This window comes from Ziziphus jujuba, chromosome 1, assembly GCF_031755915.1.
Source record: "Ziziphus jujuba cultivar Dongzao chromosome 1, ASM3175591v1".
Taxonomy (NCBI): domain Eukaryota; kingdom Viridiplantae; phylum Streptophyta; class Magnoliopsida; order Rosales; family Rhamnaceae; genus Ziziphus; species Ziziphus jujuba.
Window position 1 is genome coordinate 38,802,179 of NC_083379.1, and position 22,058 is coordinate 38,824,236.

General features: G+C 33.3%; 4 protein-coding genes across 5 annotated transcripts in view; 1 reads left to right on the top strand and 3 right to left on the bottom strand.

The window, feature by feature from the left end:
* The window catches only part of LOC107432545 (uncharacterized), a 75,086-nt gene that overhangs the window by 43,946 nt on the left and 9,082 nt on the right, over positions 1-22,058 (bottom strand). Inside the window, exons 19-23 of one of the 2 annotated variants that reach the window (XM_060812285.1) lie at positions 21,445-21,511; positions 21,251-21,341; positions 20,918-21,034; positions 20,754-20,810; positions 20,353-20,484 (exon numbers count right to left, since the gene is read on the bottom strand). In XM_060812285.1, the coding sequence (XP_060668268.1) occupies positions 20,377-20,484; positions 20,754-20,810; positions 20,918-21,034; positions 21,251-21,341; positions 21,445-21,511 (440 nt within the window). In that variant the 3' untranslated portion in view covers positions 20,353-20,376. Of the gene's footprint in view, positions 1-20,220; positions 20,485-20,753; positions 20,811-20,917; positions 21,035-21,250; positions 21,342-21,444; positions 21,512-22,058 lie in introns of those variants that run through there. The other variant, XM_048465354.2, reaches the window with a different exon arrangement.
* On the bottom strand, positions 1,764-5,086 carry LOC107432688 (probable WRKY transcription factor 31). The gene is made up of 6 exons (XM_016043879.4): positions 4,629-5,086; positions 4,413-4,511; positions 3,928-4,095; positions 3,401-3,811; positions 2,926-3,039; positions 1,764-2,784 (listed from the first exon to the last, which is right to left on the bottom strand). The coding sequence occupies exons 1-6, from the start codon at positions 4,815-4,817 to the stop codon at positions 2,155-2,157; spliced, it is 1,611 nt and encodes a 536-aa protein (XP_015899365.2). The 5' UTR covers positions 4,818-5,086; the 3' UTR covers positions 1,764-2,154.
* LOC107407238 (cytochrome b561 and DOMON domain-containing protein At5g47530) lies at positions 12,454-14,211 on the top strand. The gene has a single exon (XM_016014497.4). The coding sequence runs from the start codon at positions 12,552-12,554 to the stop codon at positions 13,809-13,811; it is 1,260 nt and encodes a 419-aa protein (XP_015869983.3). The 5' UTR covers positions 12,454-12,551; the 3' UTR covers positions 13,812-14,211.
* Positions 14,434-19,669, bottom strand: LOC107432798 (uncharacterized). Its single transcript, XM_016043994.4, has 4 exons — positions 19,143-19,669; positions 17,911-18,068; positions 16,666-17,454; positions 14,434-16,031 (listed from the first exon to the last, which is right to left on the bottom strand). The coding sequence occupies exons 1-4, from the start codon at positions 19,432-19,434 to the stop codon at positions 14,550-14,552; spliced, it is 2,721 nt and encodes a 906-aa protein (XP_015899480.3). The 5' UTR covers positions 19,435-19,669; the 3' UTR covers positions 14,434-14,549.

The window sequence follows — 22,058 nt, forward strand, 5'->3', positions numbered from 1 at the left end:
TAACATTCGCAAAAGAAATGATGTAAGTCAAATACAAAATCCAAAGTAAATTCCTGTGCCGAGCAATTGAACTATAACAGAACTCCATTCTTCATCCAATCAATTGCCACAGTAGAATCCGTCTCAATAACAATATTCTTGAGACACAAAGATAGACCATGAAAAAGACCCCCAAGCTCAACAACGTTACAATTAGCCTTTCCAAGTTTGACAGCGAAACCCATAATCCAAGCAGCCATAGAATTTCTAAAGACTCCACCATGCCTACCATTGGTGTTCATCTTAATCCGTTGGTCCTCGTGGCATTTCCAAGCAACTGAAATTGGTCCATTGATCTTTATTTATTTATTTATTTATTTCCTTCTCTCTTTAATTATTAGTATTAGTATTATTATTATTATTATTAGAGATTTATATAGCTACCTTCGTCTACTGAGTTTGTCCTCTTAAAAAATATAAAAAAAAAGCCTGTGCAAGTATATGTTACATACCTAATGCTATGTTATATGTAAAAGTTTGTCCTCTCAAAAAAAGAAACAAAAAACACCTGTGCAAGGATATATTGTATACCTAACTTAATTGGATTAACAATATCTTAAATGGGAACATAAATCGTAAAAATAAATATATTATATAAGTAATGCATATAAAATTTTAAAAAAACTCTACTCCAATTATAATGTCTACAATAAATGTCTACTTATAAAATCTATGTTAGCCATTATAAAGCTTTTTAAAAAGTAAAATTTTAAATAATTAATTTTTTTAAAAAAGTTAAAAAATATTATAATTAATTATTAACCATAAATAACTTTTGTATATATTATTATTGAAAAATAATTTTAAAATTAATTATGTATTTATACCATATATAAAATTAATCTACGTTTACTATTTGAAATATTCTAAATAAATGATTCAACTATCATAGTACAAGTAATTTTTTTTATTTTTTATTTTAACTTTTTTTCTGTTTGGGAGGTGTGGGAAGCTTGAAATTAATTTGTAGCCCTCAAGTCCACCACACCTGTCGGCTGCTTTGCTAAGAAAAAATTGACATAGATGATTTGTGAAAATTCCATCCCCTCCATAGTCCCTTAATTCCCCGCCCAGGCCGCCGCTGCCTACACAGCACAAAGCCCCCCTATATATTCCATATCAGTCAACAAAGACTGCCTTCCTACCATTAATTTTAGCATGTTAGGTACGGACCCTATAAAGCTGTTTCCTTCCGAATATAATGAAATACAGCATCAGTTCCTTAGAAAAGCTTATACATATACATATACATATACATATATCTATTATATTGTCTCTGTTTATAAAAGGGTGCCTTCGTATTCATAAATGTTATTTTGCATAAGTTTCTATATAAGGACGACTCTCTCCCTCCCCTTTCTGAACTTGTATATATAGTTGATGACAGAATATATATGTATAGAAAACATTAGTACATTATATGCATATACATCTATATATATGTATATATATATAATAAGAATTTACTTTGTAATTTCGCATAAAACAGATAAAGGTATCTATTTCTTCAGATAATTTAAAATGTACAATGTATTGTAGAACACAGAATAAAACTCACAACTGATCATCTCTAATATTGCAAGAATTAATGAAGAAATTGAGTGCTCACCAATATATGCATGAAAAAAAAAGTTAGGCCATCGTATGTATATAAATATATATATGCATATACATCTCTCTCTCTCTCTATATATATATATATATATATAGTATTTACTTTGCAATTTAGCAAAAAACAGATATATTTATGGTATCTATTACTTGATATAATATAAAATGTACAATGTATTGTAGAACATTGAATAAAACTCACAACCCATCTCTAATATTGCAAGAAAATGAAGAAATTGAGTTCTCTCTCTCTCTCTCTTATGGAAACCAAAACAAATTGAGTTCTCTCTCTTTCTGATGGAAACCAAAACAAACTTAAAAAAAAAAAAAAAAAAAAAAAAAAAAAAAAAAAAAAGAGCCACAAAATTTTTTACCTGTTTTAAGAGAACTTGTTATTTCTCTCTTTCAAAACAATGAAAAAGATAAGACACTGCTCTGTCACTTACAATATTTTTAACCAACAACTTAATTAACCAAAAAAAAAAAAAAAAAAAAAAGGAATTCTCAATTAATATTATTGTCACCGCTTCTAGTAATAGCATTGTTGATGTTGTTGTTGTTGGTGTTGTTTGATTTAGCATTGCCAATGATGGAGGTAATAGCCGCCACTAGAGCAGCTGTGAAGTTCGGGTCCGACGTAATGGCAGCTGTCGCCGCGGAGACAGTGTCGGCAGTAGCTGCCATTGGTGTCTGCTGCATCTGTGAGGCTGCTAAATGAGCACCATTATTCAATCCATGAAGACCAGAAAACTTAGAAAAAGCTTGTGGAACAGACATAACATTGTGAGGCAAAGGTTGCAAATTAAGGGTAAATTCGCCTTGTGGATGAAGTAATCTTTGGCTTTCGGAAGAAGAAGTGGGTGGTGGGCGAGTAAGATCGAGGGTAACAGTAGGAAATGGTGCTGAAGCTGAAAGAGTAGCCAAGCTTGGAGCGCAAGAGGCTGTAGTACTTCTTGCGAGTAAGTTATTTGGAGTGACAAGCCCGTCGGCGCTCGGCATCGACCCCGAAAGTAGCATCGATGCGGCTGCCGACGTGGTGGATGCCATGGCGACGGCGGCCGGAGGGAGTGGATGGTTGTGTTGGCCTTCGTATGTAGTTATCAATATTGTTCGGTCTTCTGCACATCTTTGTACCTGTTAGGTTACCAATATATCTAACTAAAATTTAGTTGGGGAAAATGATAAATAAGTAAATTAAAGGTATTTATTTAAGGCAATGAATTGTATCATCAAGAAAAGGAAATTTAAAATAAATAAATAAATAAAAATTTAGACCTGCTTGCGAACTGGGCAACCAGTGGCCATGGTGCAACGATAATAAGCTCGAGGACATGGATTTCCTTTTGCCATTTTCTGACCATACTTTCTCCATTGGCATCCATCTGACATCTGTCCAAGAAATTTAGAAATCAAATAATTATATATGATTAGCTATTTTGACCTGCATTTCTCACATCAAAACAAAACTCCTGAAACATATGACCAAGCAAACAAACAAACAAAAAAAAGAAATTGAAGAAAGAAAATTTCAATGTAGTTCTCGATCTTTTCATCAATTGCTTATATTACACTCCAACATGAGCATATATGTGCTTGCACGCATCGTTTTTGTTGAAAGTTATACAATAATATATAATTAGATCTTTTTTTTTTTTTTAATGTTATTGATCTCTGAATAAATATTTCACCATAAAATAAAATAAAAAAATGTTAAAGTTGAAAACCAGGTCAAAGAACTGATATGACTTACCATGGAAGCTTCACATCGTGCTCTAACAGAGACACGAGCTTTTCTAATCATGGACATGGTTTCTGGGGTTTGATCTTCGTCTTTAGGTGAAATGAACTTGGGGACTTTGTTAGAAACCCAACCTGAAAATTCATGTTCTTGACTCTCTTCATCACGATCTCCATGATTATTATCATTTCTTCCACTATCTTTGCAAGAAAGAGAAGTAGTCTTAGTCTTACACTCCATAGACTCAACTATGTCGTTCTTAGGCGATCCAGAATTAGTACAATTAATCCCAGATCTTCCTTCAAATGATGATTGTGAATTAACATCATCTTTCTCAGGTAATGGAATACGACCCATGTCCATGAATTGTCTAGGAACAACCACACCACTTTGTTTCTGATCTTCTAGTAATCCATTTATCATCTAAATTACATATATCCATACCAATTAGTACTCTATAACACTGATTAGAAACAAGATTAATTGATTCTGTAATTAAGAATATTGATGAATCAAGATTTATTTAATTTACACATTACCTTATATTCGACTGCGGTTCCGGTCTTTTGATTGTACTTCTCCCGTTGCATCACCGTCTTAAGGTGCATATGTAGGACATGGTAATTATTGTTGACCTGATTAAGCAGACCTTTCAAACGTTCATTCTCTACACTCATTCGATCTATCTCTGTCCGCAGAGCTGCCAACTGCATCGATAAAAGCCGACAAAAGTCCTTAAATGATCAACAATATCAACAACAAAGTTCAAAAACCAACCACACAACTATGAAAAGAGATGTAAAAAACAAGCAATGTTCAAATTTCGTTCATATATGCATACAAACATATAATTTCATATTACCCAGCGTTGTTGCCCAGATTATACTGGGCGTCAACGTCATATTCCTTTTACTGGTAATAGGATATAGACGCTCACTTTCTATTACCAGTAATAGGATGCTCGTACACAACATATAATCAGGTTGGCAACAGCCAGTAGAAATGAGCTGCACATGATATTTACCTTATTTGTTGGATGCTTATCTTCCATGGTGTGCGATGTTTCATCGTCCAAAGTTGATTTATCGCTGCTACTATTGGTTGTAAGGAGATTTAAACCAGTCTGAAATGGAAGGGAAAAAAGAAGAAGATAAAATCCAAAAAATTGAAGCTGAAATTAAAAAAAGAAAAGAAAAAAGGGGTTAAATCTTAATCAATAGATTCAGATGCTTTTGCATACATTCACATCAAGTTGCATCCCTTGAAGCCTCTCATCGTCGCGATGATTCATCTCTTCTTTTACATGAAAGCTTTCCTTTTCTTTAATCATCATCAGATTACCAGTTTTAACTCCAAAGAAATCCAACTCATTGACAACCCTTTTCCCGTCTTCTCCTGATCTCTCCGGCGAACCATTCAGATGGTCCATGACCACAAATATTATCGATGGACGGTCGTCGTGCTTTTCACGTTGAATTGATTAGCGTGATTGTTTATGAGCTGGGATATGAATGGGATTAATGGAAGGGTCTTCGTCCTCCTTCGTCCATAAATATTGAAAGGAAGAAAAAGGTCAGAGATAAGAGAGAAAGAAGGCAATGAGAAAGCAGTGAAGTTTTTGAAGTCTTTTAAGCACTAAACAAGAGCAATGGACTCGGCATTAAAAAGGGTTTGGACTAAGACCAAACACACTGTAAAACGAATGAGTGATCTAAGTAATTAGAGAAAGAGAATACGAACAAATACTTGGTATAGATTGGAAAAGGAGTGAGATAAGATGGTACGTCAACTCACCACGTGTCATTCATTCTTAGGAGAGAAAATTATGGGAGAGGGAAGAGACAAAAAGACCATTAGGAAAGTCTTCTTCCTTGTTTCACCGTTTTCTTGTTTTCTTATCATTATTTTAAGGCAAAAGACAAATGACAAGTTAGGATTTCTAATTTTAATTAAGAATATATAATATGTATAAATCCCTATGCATGCTAGATGAAGAATGGTATTATATTTTTTTGTTCTAAGATTAAATGGTACAAGATATGACATGTCCAACACAATGTCAATCTTTTTTATTAAATATTACTTAATTTTAATTAACCATGACCTTTCTACTTGGAAAACATAGAGCTCTTGAGGTGTCCTTTTTGTTTTTGGGATGTAAAGCTTGAGGAGCCCCTAGAGGGACAAAAGAAATGTTGGCAGTTTTCTTGAGAAAAATTCTTCTTCCTTTTTTTTTTTTTTTGGTTTTACGCCCATATATTAATTAAATTACTTTTTATTATTTAATAAACTTTGTGGTCAGCATGATATATAATTAAATTCTAGCCCGTCACCATCACCATTTTGGTTCTTTCACAGACAGATAAACTAAAAATTAATTAAGCAGATGAGCGGGGGTAATAAAATTTCCCACAACATGCAAATCTGGATCTAACAAAAAAAAAAAAAAAAAAGGAAAAAATTTCAGATGCTGATAATAATATGATTGAATTTTTACTTTGTCGTTAGAGCGAGCGAGAGAGAGAGAGAGAGGGAGAGAGAGAGAGAGAGTCAAAGAAGAGAGTTTGACCAGTTCCACAAATGCATCAGCCCGATTGGGCCGGCGCATTCCACGTGAAGGGAAGAGAGCAGAGTCAACGATATTGACGGCAAGGCACCCTTATGACTAAATATTGGGCCCCACCCATTTTTATTTTTCTTTGACCGTCCACGTTTTACATCGCTTTCCTTTTCCAGCCTACAATCTTTTAACCACTTGTTAAATCAATCAAACTCCCCACCGCTTCTTATTATTTATTATTTATTATTATTATTATTATTTTGTTTTATTGGTTTTTACCGTATAAAATGCTATAATTTCTTTTCTCTTAAATTAAGAGTAATGAAAGTGTATATATATATATATATATATGTACAGATGATAAAATTGTGCGAGAAAATTAATACAATATTTGATTGCATTTCCCAACCTCTCCAAGAAGGTTTACAATAAAACAAGAATAATTCCGTAAAATGGAAAAAATCAACAACGTCTATAATAAAAAACGACTTTTATACACATTTTCATGATCCACATGTCCTACAGCAATTTTAATAGATTATGATAAATTTGAGAAAGAGGATTTCATCATGACATTTTAAACCTAGGTGGTTAGGTTGTCCCAAAGAAATAGTAACTTTAATATATTAAATCAATTTTACATTATATTCTCAAATATTAATTATTAATTAATAAATGTTTTTCTTAATAGATGTGTTTTAATTTTTAGTTAATCCAGTAACTCGTTGGAGCGGATAAGCTGCTTTAGTTAGCTAATCACAAATATTTACATATATAGTCATTTCTAAATATATGACAATATAATTCACATATAAATATTTTACAATCGTTGAATATCATGCTACTGTTAAATCTTTTATATATATATATATATATATGTAAGTTATTTGATTTGGAAAAAGGACTTAACGTTGTTATTGTTTTACTTACTTTTTTATTAAAAAATAAATTTTAAAGAAATTAATTTAATAATTTACTTAATTCAAACTGTTTCATTTTAAGTAAAATTGATTTAATGATTTAATTATAACTATTATATATACGTATCTCTCTCTATATATATAGATATATATATATTACAGATGTGGCATAAAATACTCAAATCAAAGAAATAGAGAGGAACTTAATTCATATGACTGAGTATTAATTTTTTGCGTCATCTGCAATAATGTATTGAAGCTAACAAGATTTTATAATTTCTTCACCATATATCACTTTTTTTTTTTTTTTTATTGTACAAAAGAAAATATCACAATTGTTTAGTTTCTGTGAATGTGTAAGCAAATAGCCATACTTTTCAATAAAATACATATATATATCGCTATATTGCTTTGTGCTTTGACTAATATATAGCTTGATTTCCAATGGCAGAGCAGTAGCTCTTGAATATGGACCGCAGATTATTTTCCCCTTTGCTGCTTGGGAAACCAATAACCAAACCTGTCAGTTGTAGGGTAAACATAAAATTGATTCAAACCTACCAAAGGAACCGACCAAATGAAACAGGCTTGATTCAATATTTTATCCATGTCCAAACCCTAGTTTCTATTATTTTATTTTATTTTATTTTTTTAAGCAGCCAAATCCAAATTTTTGATCCATCTACCTTTAATTTTCTCAAACCCTAGTCTCTATCTTTTTGGAGTACTAGTCAAACCCATTTTGATGGTCATCTACCTTCAATTTTCTTATTTTACTTTTACTGTCTATTTATCTCTAATTTCTACTTATATTTTATCAATATTTTGTTCTATCTGACATCAAGGAAGACATATTTGTGGTTGATCTTGCTGAGATAGATTGATTAATATTTATGGAATATGGAAGAATGTTAGTTTTTAAAAGTCACTTTGAGGGGCTTACGAGCGCTATCATTTCAGAGGATACCAATTTATTTTGAACATGCTGTTATGGTTGATGGATATTTGTATCAGTTTGGCTTTTTTATTTTTTTTCTTTTGATTTTCTTATTATGAACAATATTTCAAATTGATGTTTTGTTTTCTTATTTTATGTTAATATTCTTGTTTGATCCATGATCAATTTGGTTTAATTTGTTTACTTTTTAATTTAAAAGCTAATTCATGCCATTAGCTTTTAAATTATGCTCATATTTGCACTTTAGCTTTTAAACTTTTTTGTTTTATACATTTTGATTCCTAAATTTTATTTTTTAATGCACTTTATTTTTTAAAGTATTATTCAATCTAATTTCTAGTAGCTTTGAAACATACATTAGACTTCAAAGACAACAAAATTACAAAATCAGACAATCCATAAAAACCACTACATATTACATTAAAAACACTGTACATTTTAAAACTGCTAAATAAAAAATAGTTTAAAAACTAAGGTACTTCAAAATTTTAAATATAAATATTAAAGTGCAAAATAAATAAATAAATAAAAATAAAGACTAAAATGCAACTGTGGATATAACTCAAGGGCTAACAGCATTACCTACTCTAATCCAGACTCAATGGAAACGAATTGACTATATTCATAATTTTTTAATATTTTTATGGCTTTAACTTATTTAGCTTAAGATATCAATAATACTAATTTAAATTTGTTAAAACAACAATATTTTAACAAAGTTAAAAGAATAAAAAAAATTCAGTATCAAGCCGAGGCCCAGTCAAACCGATAACGAATTTGATTTGGCTTAGTTTTTCTGGCAACTAAAAAACTTGATGCCCATCTTTTTCTTTTTTTTTTTTTCTCTTTTTTTTTTCCCCCTTGTATATTGGAGAGGAGAGATTTCAATATCTCAACTCAGGATCCAATGTCTGCCCCAAATCTTATATATATTGATCAGCACTCTCCATTCTATTGCCAAGTGGAACATTATTCATCAAAAAAAAAAAAAAAAACAAAAAAACAAAAAAACAAAAAAAAACAAAAAAACAAAAACAAAAACAAAAAGAGGTGGAACATCAAATAAATCCAACAAATGCATACATATGATAGCCTTTGATCCCGAAGCCTTTGTTCTTTAATGAATCTAAATCGGAGTCCCAATTTAAAATCCTAATTTAAAGGCCATATGAGCTCAAATGGAGTCCCAACTTAAAATCCGCTCGAAAATTTTATGATCGGTCTCGGTCTAGTTGTAGAGTTTTTCTTTATGATCTGTCCCAAGTTTTGACCAAATTATGCAAAATGATATAACAATTATTTTTCTAGGATTGTAATAATAACCAAGGCTAATGATAGCTGTTAGTAATTTTATAACTTCTTTTATTATTATTATTTTTTTTATTGCATAGCAATTTTACAACTTAAAAGAAGTTAAATTAAAATTTTTTTATTACAAATTGAAGGTAAATTTGACTTTTTAAAAAAATTAAACAACTAAATTATTAGAAAAACTGAAGATGATTTCCATCTACTTTTTCTAAATTTGATAATTTAATTTCCTCATCATCTCTTCACAATATTCAAACTCAGAAAAGTTTTCATTTTCTAAAACAGTTTCAATTCTTAATAACTTTACGAATTATCAAACAACACCTGATATCAAAGTTTTCTCTTTTACTTGCGTTGTAAACTATATTTTATTCTTGACCATCTCTTATTACGATTTGCTCTTGCTAATAGGAGCATGCTCTGTTGTTTAGGAGTGCCATATACTAAGATAACAGTGTTACTTCGTCAAATTCATGAGAATATTTTTTTTTTCTTTTTTATTAAAATCAATCATCCTCGAATCAACGGAAAACCTACATAAAAATGATATTTTATTTTGATATTTATTTATATATATTGAAACATTTTTTTTTAGAATAAATAACTGAAAATTGATTAACAAAATATTTTATTGTTATCATAATTTATTTTAGTTGGAGTTTTCAATTACTACAAAAACAAAAAAAGTATTTTCCTAATTTTTTTAATGTTCATTTTTGTTTTCTACATTTATTTAAGAATCAAACATTATAGAAAAAAATTTCTTTTAAAAAAAAAAAAAAGACCGGAATTTATATATATCTTGGATTCAAATCTTTTGTTCTCGTTTTTCAATCTCCATCTTAGTCTATTCATATAATGCCTCATTAATTTAAAAAAATTGCAAAGAAATTAGAAAATAAAATCTAAATGATTAGAATAACTATCTTTTTTTATGAGATAAAATTTTATCATCTCTCACTTTTGCAATAATGGAGAAGAAGAAAAAAAGAAAAAAAGGGAGACAAGATCTCCATTCATATTTTTTACCCATAGTTTTCTAAACTAAACATAGTTTATCTTTTAAAAGCATCTCTCATTCATGCAATAATGGAGACCAAAAAAAAAAAAAAATCAATAAATAAATAAGGAGACAAGATCTCCATTCATATTTGTTACCCATAATTTTCTAAAACTAAACATAGTTTATCTTTTAAAAGCATCTCTCACTCAGGTAATAATGGAGACCAAAAAAAAAAAAGGAGACAAGATCTCCATTCATATTTTTCACCCATAGTTTTCTAAAACTAAACATAGTTTATCTTTTAAAAGCCATCTAAACAATAATAAGTTCTGGTGTTCAATTTTCAGATTTTGGATTCAATCAGCATGTGAGTATAAAAATTCTTCAGCCCCAGTTCAACATATGATAAAATTTGTGGAAAGTATAGGTTTTCAATCATTAAAACAAAGTTGACAAAACACAAACCCTAAAACAAATATTCTTATCAAAATCACTAAGATAACTTTTCAAGGCCACAATATCTTTTTACACGATTAAATTTTATTTGCCCACATTGGTTCTACAATCTCATACACGGTCATATTATGAAAGTCCCTAATTAACAGATTTCCTTTTGGGACAACAAAAGTGATGTAGTTGCATTATTGAATATATATTGCACATGATAGGTTATTGCCAACTTCTGTCCCATCATTTAGTAGGACTAACTCAAAGATGTTGATCTGACAAAATGAACAAAACCTAAAAAGTGCACTTTTAAATTTGATTTTAAATTGTTATTAGGAATTGGTTGCATCCTTACCATTGGTTGCCACTTGTGATAGAAATGCTTGAAGTCCGTCCTACTTCATAAAGAAACAAAACAGGTTAGGGATGTACAATCATACAGCACCAATTATGAATTTGTGACCTAACATATTTAAAATATTCAGTTTTAGAATACCATACGTATCTCAATGAAAATAATGTAAATAAAAGTTCACTAAACAAAAAGTCAAAAACTAGGCCCGATCCTAATTCTTATCAGACCGATTCTATATTCAGAATTGTTTGAGAGCATATACGGGCTTTAAACTGGGCTTTTAGGCTGTTCTAAACTTCTGATCTCGTTTTTGGTTAATGCATGGCTACACCATACATTTAAAGGCTGTGAACTAGCGGTTTAGTAAGAGACAAAGTAAGTGACAAAATCAATCGACCTCTCGAAAAAAAGCTACATAATCAGTATTTTGTGTTCACATCTTAATCATCACAACAATACCTTTTAAGGTGGAGCATCATATCAGCAGCGATATAAACTTGTTTGAAGCTTGAAACATGATCCAATAAGACTTCTTCTTCTTCTCTTCTTATTCTTTTATTTTTTTATTTTTTTATTTTTTTATTTTTTTATTTTTTCCTCTCCCTTTAGTTGTAAGCTTGAATCATTAATATCCTTCCCACTGACACCACAAATTAAACGCTTAACTTCATTTTTTTTTTTTTTTGGAAGAATTAAATGCTTAATTTCAAACGTGCTTGTATTACTACTGGATGATACTCCTACTCTCCATCTTCAGAAAAACATATATACAAGAGAATGTCTAAGATGTGGACTAAAGGAAAACTGGTCAATGAAACAACAACAACACCCTCCAATAAGGGTATATTAGTCAAACACAAAGCAATAGAATCAATACATATATAATCAGCAATAGGCTTATTAAACATGGAAGTAATATTGTTGTTGAATGCCATATAATCAGCAACAGGCTTATTAAATAGTTAATAAATATGGACAAATTAATGACATAACATCCAAAAATTAAAAATAAACAAATAAATAAATAGGAATGACATTATTTGTAATAAAAAAGAGTGACATTATAATAATAAAGGATTTTATTATATACAAAAATAATATTTGTCACCATAAATGATGAATTATAAATAGAATCCATATATTATTTGTTATTTTAATTGGATGTCCAATAAAAATTCACTTTCTATAATAGGTTTTTAGCAGAAAACATCAATACATAATGAAACTCATCCAATTATTATTTATGTTGTTTTTTATAGTCCATTTTATTTATAATAATAATAATAATAATAATAAAAAGATTTAAGACGGAGAAGTATTGTAGTGAAAAACAGTGATAAAACAAAGAATCATATTCCTAGTGAAACCAAAGAATTTTTTTAATTCTAATATCACAAGAGTTCTATTCCTAGTGAAACCAAAGAATTTCATTAATTCTAATATCTCAAGAATTCTAATCCTAATGAAACTAAGACGACTTCCTAATCAAGGAACTCTGCTTTAGTGCTATATATATAACTACAGATATAGATATAGAGAAAAATTATATCATAAAATATTATTAAAAAAGAAAGGAAGAAAGAAAGAAAGAAAGAAATCTTCATTAATAATGGCGATGAGGAAGTTGACGATGATGGTGATATTTGTTTCGATACTCTTGGATGATTTGTTGGGTCCCACCGCAGCAGCTGAACCTTGCAGGGGCTACAAGTTCAGCGACGGCAAATCGTTCGTAGCATGCAAGGACCTTCCGGTGCTGAACTCGACCCTCCATTGGAGCTACTATCCTTCTTCAGGCACGGTGGATATAGCTTTCCGACAGACCGCAACAACCACCTCAACATGGGCTGCTTGGGCTATCAATCCCACCTCACATGGCATGGTTGGCGCTCAGGCTCTTGTTGCTTTCCAACAATCAGATGGAACCATGGTGGCCTACTCTTCTCCCATACAATCCTACGCGACTCTTCTACGCAAAGGTGAACTAAGCTTTCCTGTCTTTAACATCTCTGCCGCTTCCTCCAATATTAACAGCTTCTTCGAGATAACTATTTTCGCTACCATTCAACTCCCCGGCAATTCTACTTTGGTCAACCATCTTTGGCAACAAGGTCAGCTTCTCCAAGGAGATGTTCTGGGCATGCATCCTCTCACCGGAGATCATGTCAAATCGTTCGGAAGTCTCGACTTTGCTTCCGGAAAGATCGAAACCAGTTCAGGAGGTGGAGATTTTTCCAAGAAAGCTACCATCAAGAAGGTGCACGGAATCATCAACGGTATCAGCTGGGGACTTCTTATGCCAATTGGGGCAATGGTAGCAAGATACGTGAAAGTTTTCGAGGTGGCGAACCCAGCTTGGTTCTACATTCACGTTACTTGTCAATGTTCGGCTTATCTGATTGGAGTTGCCGGCTGGGGAACTGGGGTGTGGCTTGGAGCTAAATCTTCGGGGATTCAGTACAAGGCGCACAAGTGCATTGGTATCACCCTTTTCTGCCTTGCGACTCTGCAAGTGTTGGTCGGAAGATTTTTGAGGCCCAAAAAGGATCATAAGCACAGGATATTTTGGAACATGTTCCATTACGCAGTAGGCTATGGGACAATTGTCCTCAGCATCATAAATGTTTACAAGGGGTTGCATATCTTGCAGCCAGGGAAGGCTTGGAGGGATGCTTATACTTTCACCCTTGCATCCTTGGGGTGTATAGCTGCCGTAATGGAAGTGTTTACTTGGATTCTGGTTTACAAGAAGAATAAATTAGCAAAGGTACAAACAGTTGAAGAAGAAAATAAGGTGGAAACAGATGAAGAAGCTAATAAGGCGGAAACAGTTGAAGAATCGATTCCCACATCTTCTGGAGAGGTATAGTGTCGAAGAGATATTGAAGAATGGATACTGCAAGCGGCAAAGGAACTTCAACATTCAGCAGAGCAGTATAATGAAGGCTACAGTTGACAAGTTTTCAATAGTTGTTGTTAAATGTTTTCTGTATTATGACTTTTGTTGTACTCTTTTTTTCAGTGTCTAGATTTCAAGACTTTGCACTCTTTTTCCTGTCTAGATTTTTCCCACTGGGTTTTATTCTAGATAGGTTTTAATGAGGCTTAGTCTCTTAGAGCTGTTGAGCATATGATCTGTCTAGTCTAGAGGTATACCAACCTAGTTGGGATGCTTCTTTTCTAGTTTGATGCTCCTTTCTCTAAGGTTGTTATGTACATAAACAATTTGTCCAATTTCTTCTGTTAAAGAGATGTGTCTTGAAATTCTGTGTCCATCTTAATTAAAGCAATTTTTTTTTTTTTTTGGTGAATTAATGAAAAGCAATTTTGCTTGTTCTTGATAATACAGCGTATCCAACCAATACAACCAATCTGTTTACTACTTACTATTAAATTATTTGCAGTATGTTCACTACTAAATCTAACAAAAAAGAAACCAAAAAAAAAAAATTATTGCCATGTTAGTTTGTTTAATAATATAATATGGAAAAAAAAAAAAATTTTCATTTCAAAATCAAATTTAATTAGAAAGAGCGTAATCCTATCTAACCTCATTAGCATAAAAGATTGGCTAATTGATATTACAACGCAATAAACAAAATATTTGCTACAAGGTTTCCATCAACATGGCTCGAATTTTGGCTCTAAGCTCATCCGATACCTCAGTCGATTCAGATGGCTGAAATGGAGCCTTTCCATGTCGATATGATTTTGACAAATCCACAGAAGCCTCCCTACTAGCACGTTCACTTTCACTAGCTTTAGATTGATCTGATTTTGCACATATTTCCCCTTCTTCCAACTCCAATTCTCTTTTAGATCGGGATTTCCTATGTTTTGTAGACCTACTTCTGTGGTGATTCTCACCATCAGAGGAGCTGTGATGTTTATGTCGCCGATTATGCCTGTGCTCGTCTTCAGAGGAGCCACCATGCTTATGGTGCCGTCGAGAATGCTGATATTCATCATCAGATGAATGAACATCTTTATGCTGGTGTTGAGAATGCTCACTATCAGAGGGACTGTGATGTTTTGACCGTTTAGAGGGCCGGATTTCATCATCAGAGGAGTTATTGTGGTATTGAGATTCACCAGCTTTCGAGGAGGAATGCCTTTTCCGGTGCTTATGCCTGTTCTTACCATGGTGTGAAGATCGATGAGACCGGTGCTTCTTCCTTGAGTGCTTGCGTCCCCTTTTATCTTCTTCTTCTTCTTTCCCCTGTTCATCATCATCAGCATCATCTTCTTGATCTTGTTCTTCGTCCTCTTCATGTCTTTTAGATCTGGAACGGTAGCTCCTCTTTGATCTCCGTTCATTACATTCATCAACAGAAATCTTCTTTTCAGATATTTCATTCTTATCAGAAGTATCAACTTCAAATGGGACTGAACTGCCTTCCCTCTCTTTGTTTGCAAGGTTCGTACCCTCATTACCTGAAGAAACCACCGTCCCGGGGGGCTCAACTGATAAACCACGTGATGGTTCGGTTTTCAGAGGGGCAGCTCCACCTTTTAACATGGCTGCAAACATCTTTGCCCTTTTCAATCTCTCAGCCTTCAACTTCTGTTCTCTAGTCAAGGACGCTTCAGAAGAATCAGCTTCACTAGCAGCAGCAAGTGCAGCTGTCTCAGCAATAGCCTTGGCGACAGGAACAGAAACACTTGGCTCCCTGTTCTCATCTAGCTTATTGATGGAGCTTTGACGTTGAGATGCATGGAGACTCCCAAAGCTTGAGGAATACCCACCCTCATCGCTGGGGCCTTGACCACTGGATGATGGTTTAGGAAACATTTCTAGACCTGGATTCTTAATGCCCCTTGTGGCAGCTTTAAGAATAGCTGCAACTGCATCCACACTGAGTCCAACATGTGGCTGGTTAGACTTGGCAGGTGGATCTTGTTCATCCTTCTTTGACTTTCCAATTACCATCTTAAACTTCTCTTTCCTATCATAATCATACGGTAGATCATGCCCAGCAGATCCAGAGGAGATGGTATCACCTTCTTTAGAGAGTGCCTTTTTTTTGTCTATACCATGTCCTACTGAAACCCGCTTCTCAGAAACATGGCCCTTGCGAGGTAACTTGGCCTGTCAAGGTATGACAAATTTAAGAAAATTAGTAATCAGAAGAAAACTGAAAAGAATAATCAACAATTTAAGCAACTCAGCCTTTTTTTTCTCTTTTTTTTTTTTCTTTTCCAAAATGATTTTATAGCATTTTAATAATAAAAATTAAGAATTTCAATCCATGGGATTTGGTTGATCCAAAGCCAAGAACCCTAATGCAGATATCATTGGGATCATAAAGCCTAAAAAAAAAAAAACCTCAAAACTTAAGAACCTCTATGTGGACCTCCATGAGGACATTACAAACAGAAAATTGCACAAAAATGTAGCATGGATCATGAATCCATTCAACTATCAACCAAAAGGGCACAAATTCAATGTGTTCCTATAAAAAAAAAAAAATATATATATATATATATATATATATACACAAGCTCATCAAAGCATATGAAGCAAACAAATGGCCAATGCGATCTAAGGCACAAAATTGATCAACAACCCCATCTGCATATCACTTTGAAAAAAAGCTAGGAAAAATGTCCCCCCATTCTTTAATACCCTTGTCTCACAAAGAAATAAAAAATCATATTTTATCAATAAGAATCTCACACAAACAGCAGAGCTAGTAAATACAAGTAAAATGTTTTGCATATACCTCCAGAGTTTTCTGTAGGACTTCTAAATAGTAAGGATGATACTGGTTAGAAGACAGGAGGAAGGGAAATCTTCCAAATTTACGATCCTGTTCAACAAGAACAGCTTCAAATTCTTTACCATTTTTCAAAATGAACTCAACAACCTTTTCAACCACTCTCTTTAAATCAGATGGAGGCTCCAAAATTGGTAGTTCAATCTTAGATGTGCCAGGCTGCACAGTAGGAGTCTGAGACTTATTGGCAGCTGCATCCCCTTCTTTCTTTATCCCAGTTATAGTTCCACCCTTAACTGTACTTATGCTACGGTTCCGTTTTATAACATGAACTTTTTCTTTTGGAGGATATATATTGCTGGAAACAAGTTCATCTCTTGCAGCAACATTTCCAGAAGGTTCTTTTCCTTCTGATTTATGAGAAACACTCACACTTGCAGCATCAACAGTTTCCTCAGGCTTGTCAATTTTCACTTCAGGTGTATCCTCAGTTATGCCATCTTCATCTTCTCCAGACTCATACACAGAACCAAGCAAAGACAATGCACCACCACCTTGACCACTATCAACTTTCTTCTCTTCTTCTGTGGATTTTCCATCAACATCAGATTTTAGTAGTTCTTGGTGATCAACAAGATACCTAAAGTAGGCATGAAGGTGATGATCAGGCATCAAGAAGCCAAATGTTGGGTTGTCTCCCTGTTTTACTCTCAAAACAATTTCGGACTGCCCCCCGTGTATGCTAACAAAGGTAGCAGTTCTTGCGATTATCTGATGTACCTTCTCTGTTGGAGGCTGTAAAAAGAAACAAAAACAAATTCCATTTCAAAACTGCGAAGACATAGAATTGCAATATATCACCTAACATTGAAATTTTTAAGTTATCTTTACAATTAACCCCAATATAAACCCATTGCACCTCATATATTTTTGGAAAACCATAAAGATCAAGAAAGAGAACTCTATGAAGTTCATGTTTTATCCAATTTGCTCACAAGCAGTAACGATTCAATGGATTTCTACCATCCTAATCCCACCTGCACAGCCCCTTGGGTCTCAAGAACTCCATCCGTGCTCCAAGCATCTGAAACTTAGACATGGTAAGCCTTAGAATAACATATGCACCTTAGACAATTATCATCTGGCCATTGGTGAAGGAGCAAACACACAAGAATACCCATATCATGTGAAATGGCAAAAGGTCAAGAGAAAATATAAAGGTCGAGAGAAAATATAAGGCTAAGTACTTACTAGGTTTTGAATTAAGCTTTCTGGCACGGGGAAAGGTGGATAAAAAGTAGATTCAGCACCATTAACTTCCTGCTCAGTGGATTCATTTGTGTTTCCATAAGAGAAAGCAACAGCATGATAGCCTGAAGTTTCCACTGCTTGCGCATCATTATTTACATCTGGGTATAAAAAGTAGGATATTCATAAACAAAGTTACATTGGAACAGTTTAGCATAGCAATGATATTAGCACATAACAAAGAACTAATATAATCAATTAAGACAAACGAAACTAAAAGGAGAAATACCAAAATAATAGGAACATCCTTACAACTGTCTCTGATAGATTAATTGTAGCAAATTAAAATCCAACCTGCAAACTGAAAAGATGTTGCAAAAAGTATAATAATGATACAAACAAAAAAGCTCAGTCACAGGATTAACACTCCCTCCCTCCCATCCACCACTACCGGGATTCCCCAAGAAGATATTACAGAACCAAAGCACTACTAGGCAGAAGCACTGCCGGGTTTCCCCACTAATGCCATATTAGCTGGCCCAGAAGGCACTAATACATAATCCCACAACAAGACCTCCCTAAACAAACAGAAACAATGTATGCTCTCATGTAAAATGAACTAACAATTACACAGCCTACTCCACACCTTCCTCAAAACTTTCGGAGCCAACCCGTACCGGGGAGCTAACACTGCCACGTTAATGCAACGAGTTTAGGTCAAGCCAACAATTTCTCTCCCAAAAACTACCTTGCATGCTTTCCCCAACTAAGAAAGCAATACGCGAGGACCTTCATTTAGTACTTATAGTGAAAAATGTTCAACTCGTTCGAGCTAACTCAATAGTCTTCGGAAAACAAAACATAGCGGTCAAGCCAACAATTTCTCTCCCAAAAACTATCTTGCATGCTTTCCCCAACTAAGAAAGCAATACGAGAGGACCATCATTTAGTAGTTATAGTGAAAAATGTTCCAACTCGTTCGAGCTAACTCAATAGTCTTCGGAAAACAAAACATAGCTAATTTTTTTTTCGTTATTTCTTCTCTGGTATTCACTCAATCCAAATTTAAACAAATTTCAATCACATAAATTAAATTATTCTCTTATTCTACTTGATCAGTAAACCAAAAAGAAACTGCAAATTGAAAGATAAAATTATTCACCTAAGCCAAAACTAAGCAAAGATCCTCAAATTCAAAAACAACGAATAAAATTTCCAAGATGTTTAAGTTTTACCTGCTACTTGCTCGTCGGAGATAGGTGGCGGCAAATCGAGGTAACGTTCATGATCAAGTTCATGTTCGAGGGAGGCGTCGGGAAGAAGAAGCGGCGGAGAAGAGGAGCGTGAGAGATTGTGGTGACGGCGGCGCGTGAGAGAAGGTGGAGGGTTGGGGAGGAGGTGGCGGACATCGTAGCGATCGATGGAGAGGGAATTCCAATCGACGAGGGCGTCCATGGAGTTGACGAAGGCCGCCATGGCGTCATCGTCGAAGAGCAGCGCGTGCCTTCCCACCACCTCCAGATCCATCGGCTTTCTCCACCGTATTACGACGATTGCAGATAAAGCCGGAGATAAACGAGAATCGGAAACAGACTTAATATGCTTTTCTTCTTTTTTGTATATTTGGATTTGGATTCGACACGGCTAGGTTTAATCGTCTCGCTCTCGCTATGTATTAACCGTTTAAAAAGTACCCAGATACTTCCCTTTTCACATGAGTTGCCAACGTCTTTTTCCAATCCCTTGGGTGTGTTTCAAACTTATGTCATAAAATGTTTTCCAAACGAAAATCGAGTATTTTTATTATCAGTTATACTCCTTTTTTTTTTTTTCTTTTTTTCTTTTTTTTTTTAAAATATACTAATGCTCTTGAATGCTATATTGTTAAAATCTTATTAGCAGAAATATGATCCTGTTAAAATTTATTCGAGTGATAGGCTAATCAAATTTTATACAGAATTAAATATAAAACTGATTATCAAATCAGATTAATTCTAGATATTAGATTCAATATAATTACAAAGAAGAATACAATAAAATAAGGTTAAAGTTTATTATTATAAAATCACAAAGTATCCAACCATAAAACAGATGAAAATATTGTTTTTTATATGAAGTATTAGATTCAATATAATTACAAAGAAGAATACAATAAAATAAGGTTAAAGTTTATTATTATAAAATCACAAAGTATCCAACCATAAAACAGATGAAAATATTGTTTTTTATATGAAGCCAAGAAATACTTTCCAACTTCCTTTCAAGTATAAAAGCTATGTAGCCATCTTAAACCAAATATTCTCGATCTCACTGTGTTCAAAGCAAAAATAATAATAATAATAATATATTAAAATATATTACATAATTTAATTTTATATTATTTACACAAAAATAAAATACTATACAATTAAAATGTACAATAAAGCCTCATTTTATTTCCCCCCCAAAAAAAAAGCCTCTTTTTTTCCCTCATTTTTCCTTTCTAGCCAAGGCCACAGATAAAAGTTGAGCCGGCACTGAACACGATTTAGCAGTCTCTAACAGTCGGGTATATATAGAAGATATTTCCTGAGTTAGCTGCCAAATAGAAGGAAAAAGGAAAAAGACAATTGAGTATTGCAGACCAAAAATACAAAATTGCACTACGATGGAAAAATAATTTGCTAGCCATGGGAGAGGAAACCATCCTCTATGCTTGTTGCAAAGAGGCCATTGCCTCGGCCATGTTTGCCACAGCATTTACAATGGGAAGGCAGGAATTTACCCTTCCCGGAGAAATTGAAATAATTGGATTGAGAGAGATGTTAAAAAGCCAGTTCAACAGATTGGACAAGGCAAATACTCACAATGAAAGATGTTGCAATGCAGTTGCAAGCTTCAAGTGCCAGGCGTCCACGAACAGCCTTAGTTTCAGCAATTAGCATCGTATATTAGCATCCCCAAACTAGAAAGGGGCAAGAACGGTAAAGCTTATGACATTAGAAGTAATTTTAGTTGTGGTTATTCTTACCGAGGAAGGCTCTTGTTGAATGGCATCAACGAGGTTTTGAAGAACACACTTCGCCAACAAGGTAAGTTCATGTGAATAAGACAAATCACCAAAGAATAAATGATCGTTTCCTAGAACCTGAAGAATTGAAAAGGAAACAATAATGACCATGAGATGGAGAGATTTATATTAGCACAGGCAAGTTGCAGAATTTGGCAAATTGATAGCTCTGATTCCAAGGTATTTTTTCACATTTCAAAGTATAGCTGTCTTAATTTTGAGTATTCCTAGTCTCTGACGATATGAAATACTCTTCTGTAATCTTGGAATTACTCTAATACTTATATTATGTACCTTTCCATGATAAGGGAGCTTATTTTGAGATAATGTTGCTGTCAGAGAAATAATTGCAGAAAAGATCTTTGTCCTCATTTTTGGTTTCATCCTGTAACAATTATCTTAAAACGTCAATGCCAAAGCTTCCAAAAATAAGTGGATAGAAAGTAAACTAATCGAATTTTAACATTAAAAATTTGATGGATGGTTACCATGATTGTGAGTTAAAGAGTGCTAAAATGTTCTTTGCAAAGTGAGTTACTCCTACCTCAGGATTACCTTCAAACAGAAAAGATTAAGTGAGGAGAAAAAAAAAAAAAAAAAATGACCAAAGACGAAAGAGTGACTAAAATATTGAAGATGATGGGAGTTTGAAATTATCTGTAGGACAAACAAGTACGCTTGACCAATATTTTAAATAATAAAAATAATCAATATTCATCTAGGCTTCAGACAACTCAACTACCAAAGCGCTTGTGCATATGCTACTGTTCTTCAAGCTACCTCAAAATTATTTCACTAACATTTATAAACGATGTACAAGATCAACCGAAATAACACAATTAAAGTTTAACTTTTGTCCATTTCCAGATATTGTCCAAATTGTTTGTACCATAGTTGGGCGGGCCAGCCAACATTATCAATCAAGTATTTTTCCTTCTAAAACTTTTATTCTAGGGAAATTTTACGACATAAACCTTCATTTCCAATTTGAATTACAACCTTAGAAACCCTTGTTTTGTTCATTCAAGGTCCCTTTTTTATCCTTCGGATAAGCTGGGAGAGGTGACTTTCACATAGTTTCTGCTGACTTATAACATCAAAA